Source organism: Manis pentadactyla, chromosome 18 (assembly GCF_030020395.1).
Source record: "Manis pentadactyla isolate mManPen7 chromosome 18, mManPen7.hap1, whole genome shotgun sequence".
Taxonomy (NCBI): domain Eukaryota; kingdom Metazoa; phylum Chordata; class Mammalia; order Pholidota; family Manidae; genus Manis; species Manis pentadactyla.
Window position 1 is genome coordinate 474,413 of NC_080036.1, and position 2,588 is coordinate 477,000.

The 2,588-nt window shown below is 59.1% G+C and overlaps 1 protein-coding gene across 1 annotated transcript; it reads right to left on the reverse strand.

Annotated features, from left to right (window-relative positions):
- Positions 1-1,019: 1,019 nt before the first annotated feature.
- On the reverse strand, positions 1,020-2,381 carry LOC118914753 (GTPase HRas-like). Its single transcript, XM_057494664.1, has 4 exons — positions 2,271-2,381; positions 1,916-2,094; positions 1,661-1,820; positions 1,020-1,130 (listed from the first exon to the last, which is right to left on the reverse strand). The coding sequence occupies exons 1-4, from the start codon at positions 2,379-2,381 to the stop codon at positions 1,020-1,022; spliced, it is 561 nt and encodes a 186-aa protein (XP_057350647.1).
- Positions 2,382-2,588: the final 207 nt, after the last annotated feature.

Sequence of the window (2,588 nt, forward strand, 5' to 3'; positions counted from 1 at the left end):
CAACCTGTGTCCATGGGGAGGCTAGATGCTTGGAGGCCTATGGTGAGGGGTGTCCTGGAGCCAGCAGCATGCCTGCCCCTTGACCCTGGTGAATGGTTTCCCCATCACACGACAGAAGTCCCTGAACCAGAAGGGCCTGGCCAGGCCTGAACCAGGGCCCTGGGAGGCTAGGTGCACCATGAGCATGCCCGTGATCAGGATGCACACAGAGAGGACTAAGCCACCTGTGGCCAGTTCTGGATGTGGGCCCAAGGCAGAGCAGTATGTGGGCTCCTGGGGTTTCTGGACACCCCACAATGCCATATCGGTGACCTGAGGAAGCTATGTGAGCAACAGACCACCCAGTGAGAGGGCAGTAGGGGCAGGTGGGCTGGACACACACACACACACTCAGCCAGGACACCAGCCCTGAGCAGCCATCTGGCACCTCTGGGGGAGGCCTCTGCTCCACATCAGGCTTGGACCCCACAAGCAGGGCCTTTCATTACCAACAGCAACTGCCTCTAGGGCCCCTAAAACTCAGGGAACAGGATCACACCCAGAAAAAACTCCAAGGTGGTGGAGACACTCCTTGCCCTCCAGGGGTTTTTTGGGTTCCCCAATTAGGCCTCTCTTGAAGTGGGGAGTGATCACCCTTACTCTTAACCACACACTACTGATTAATGTCAACAAATCATTTTTTGTGTTAAGATGCCAAATGCCTTACACTCAACCCCCGAGGCATGGGGTGGGGCACCCAGGCCTTGTGACCACCCTCCTGTCAGCTGCCTGTGCCAGGCCACAAGTACCACAGCCCCCGTCATCGGCCAAATTCCAGGGTCAAGACCATCAATTAATTTGCTGCAATAATTTACTGTGCAAAGCATCCCCGAATTCTGCCTTTCACCAACCCCCCGAGCACCGCCAAGCTCAGCAGCCCTTCCTTCCCTCTCCTCCCTCCACTGGTGCCTCCTCCTGCATCAGGCCTCTGCATCCAGTGTGGGCACCATGGATCCACAGCAGGAGTGTATGCAGCATAGTCAGGAGAGCAGGCACTTGCAGCCTGGGCCACCCTCATCCGGTGGGCTCAGTTTGCGCGCCTTGTGGTGCTGGATCTCACGCACCAGGGTGTAGAAGGCATCCTGCACACCCTGGAAGGGGAGCAGGCTCAGGAATCTGCCCATCCCTCCCACTATCTGCAAACTGCCAGTTGCTCACAGCACAACCCTATGACCACCCCAGGACTACAGGGCAGCTACTGGTCTGGCTCCAAGCTTGACCACCTGTACCCAGCACCTGCATGAGCCGCCGCCCTTGTCCACCACAGCCCACTAAAGGGTCAGGGCCAAAGGGACCACAGGACACTCTGGAGGAATAGGGTCTGACACCCCAGGGTACCCGCTCCAGCCTGGCTTAGGGCAGCTCTCTCCAGGGACCTCCATCTTCCCTAGGAGCTGTCAGCACAGACCCCGGCCCTGGCCTCCCTTGCAGCCCTGCCATCCGGGGAGACTTAGAGCGCAAGGGGCTGCTGGGTCACAGGGGTCCTTGAGGGTCCCGGACCTGTAGCCAGAGCCAGAGCAGCAGCCCTATGTCAAGAGAGAGGGGCAATGGGCACTGCTCACTGAACAGGTGGGTCGGGGCACCCAACACTGGCTCGTTGTTGGGTGGAGAGCCTGCTCACCTGGCGCGTCTTGGCCGATGTCTCTATGTAGGGGATGCCGTGGCTTCGGGCAAGGTCCTGTGCCTGCTTAGACTCCACAGTGCGTGCAGGCAGGTCACACTTGTTCCCTACTAGGACGATGGGCACATCATCTGAGTCCTTCAGCCGCTTGATCTGCTCCCTGTGAGGACAGTGTTCTGGTTAGTAGGCTGCAGGCACAGCTGCACCCAGGACATACATAAGACAGGGCCTCTGAGGGACAGCGGGGCACCTCACCTGTATTGGTGGATGTCCTCAAAGGATTTGGTGTTGTCAATTGCGAACACACAGAGGAAGCCCTCCATAGTGCGCATGTACTGGTCCCATAAGGCCCTGAACTCCTCCTGGCCCGCCGTGTCCAGGATGTCCAGCACACATGACTCACCATCAATGATAACTTGCTTCCGGTAGGAATCCTGTGGGACGACACTGCTCAAGGGCCCTACCCCTCCTGGAATGGGGCACTCACCTGGCAACTGTTCCCTTGTACCCCCTTCCATGCCCCACAGTGAGGAGACCCCCTCCCATGGAGCAGGCAGAAGATAAGCCAAGGTCAGGATTCAGGGCTTGGGACCGGAGCAGCCCCACGCACCTCGATGGTGGGGTCATACACTTCCATGAAATGGTTATGGGTGAGCTGGATGGTCAGGGCACTCTTCCCCACAGCCTCGGCGCCCACCACCGCGAGCTTATATTCTGTCATCCTTAAGGCGCTACAGTACGAAGCACTGCAGAGGTATCCTGTCCCGCCTGCAAGGAAGCAGTACTCAGACGGGCCCAGGCCCCCGGAGCAGGCCACCGCGCTCCGGTTCCTGCCTGGCTGCTGGGCCGTGACATCCAGGTAACGCGGGTGTAGCCAGCATGGTGGAACAGCTGCTCACCTGCAGCACTTCCAGCCAGGGGTAGGAGA

What these genes read in the sequence shown, in the direction of transcription:
- LOC118914753 (XM_057494664.1), bottom strand. Translation starts at nt 2,381, where the DNA reads ATGACAGAATATAAGCTCGCGGTGGTGGGCGCCGAGGCTGTGGGGAAG. An exon ending in TGTATGACCCCACCATCGAG is followed by an intron (nt 2,095 to 2,270) that starts GTGCGTGGGGCT and finishes GTCGTCCCACAG; the next exon opens with GATTCCTACCGGAAGCAAGT. An exon ending in GAGGACATCCACCAATACAG is followed by an intron (nt 1,821 to 1,915) that starts GTGAGGTGCCCC and finishes CTGTCCTCACAG; the next exon opens with GGAGCAGATCAAGCGGCTGA.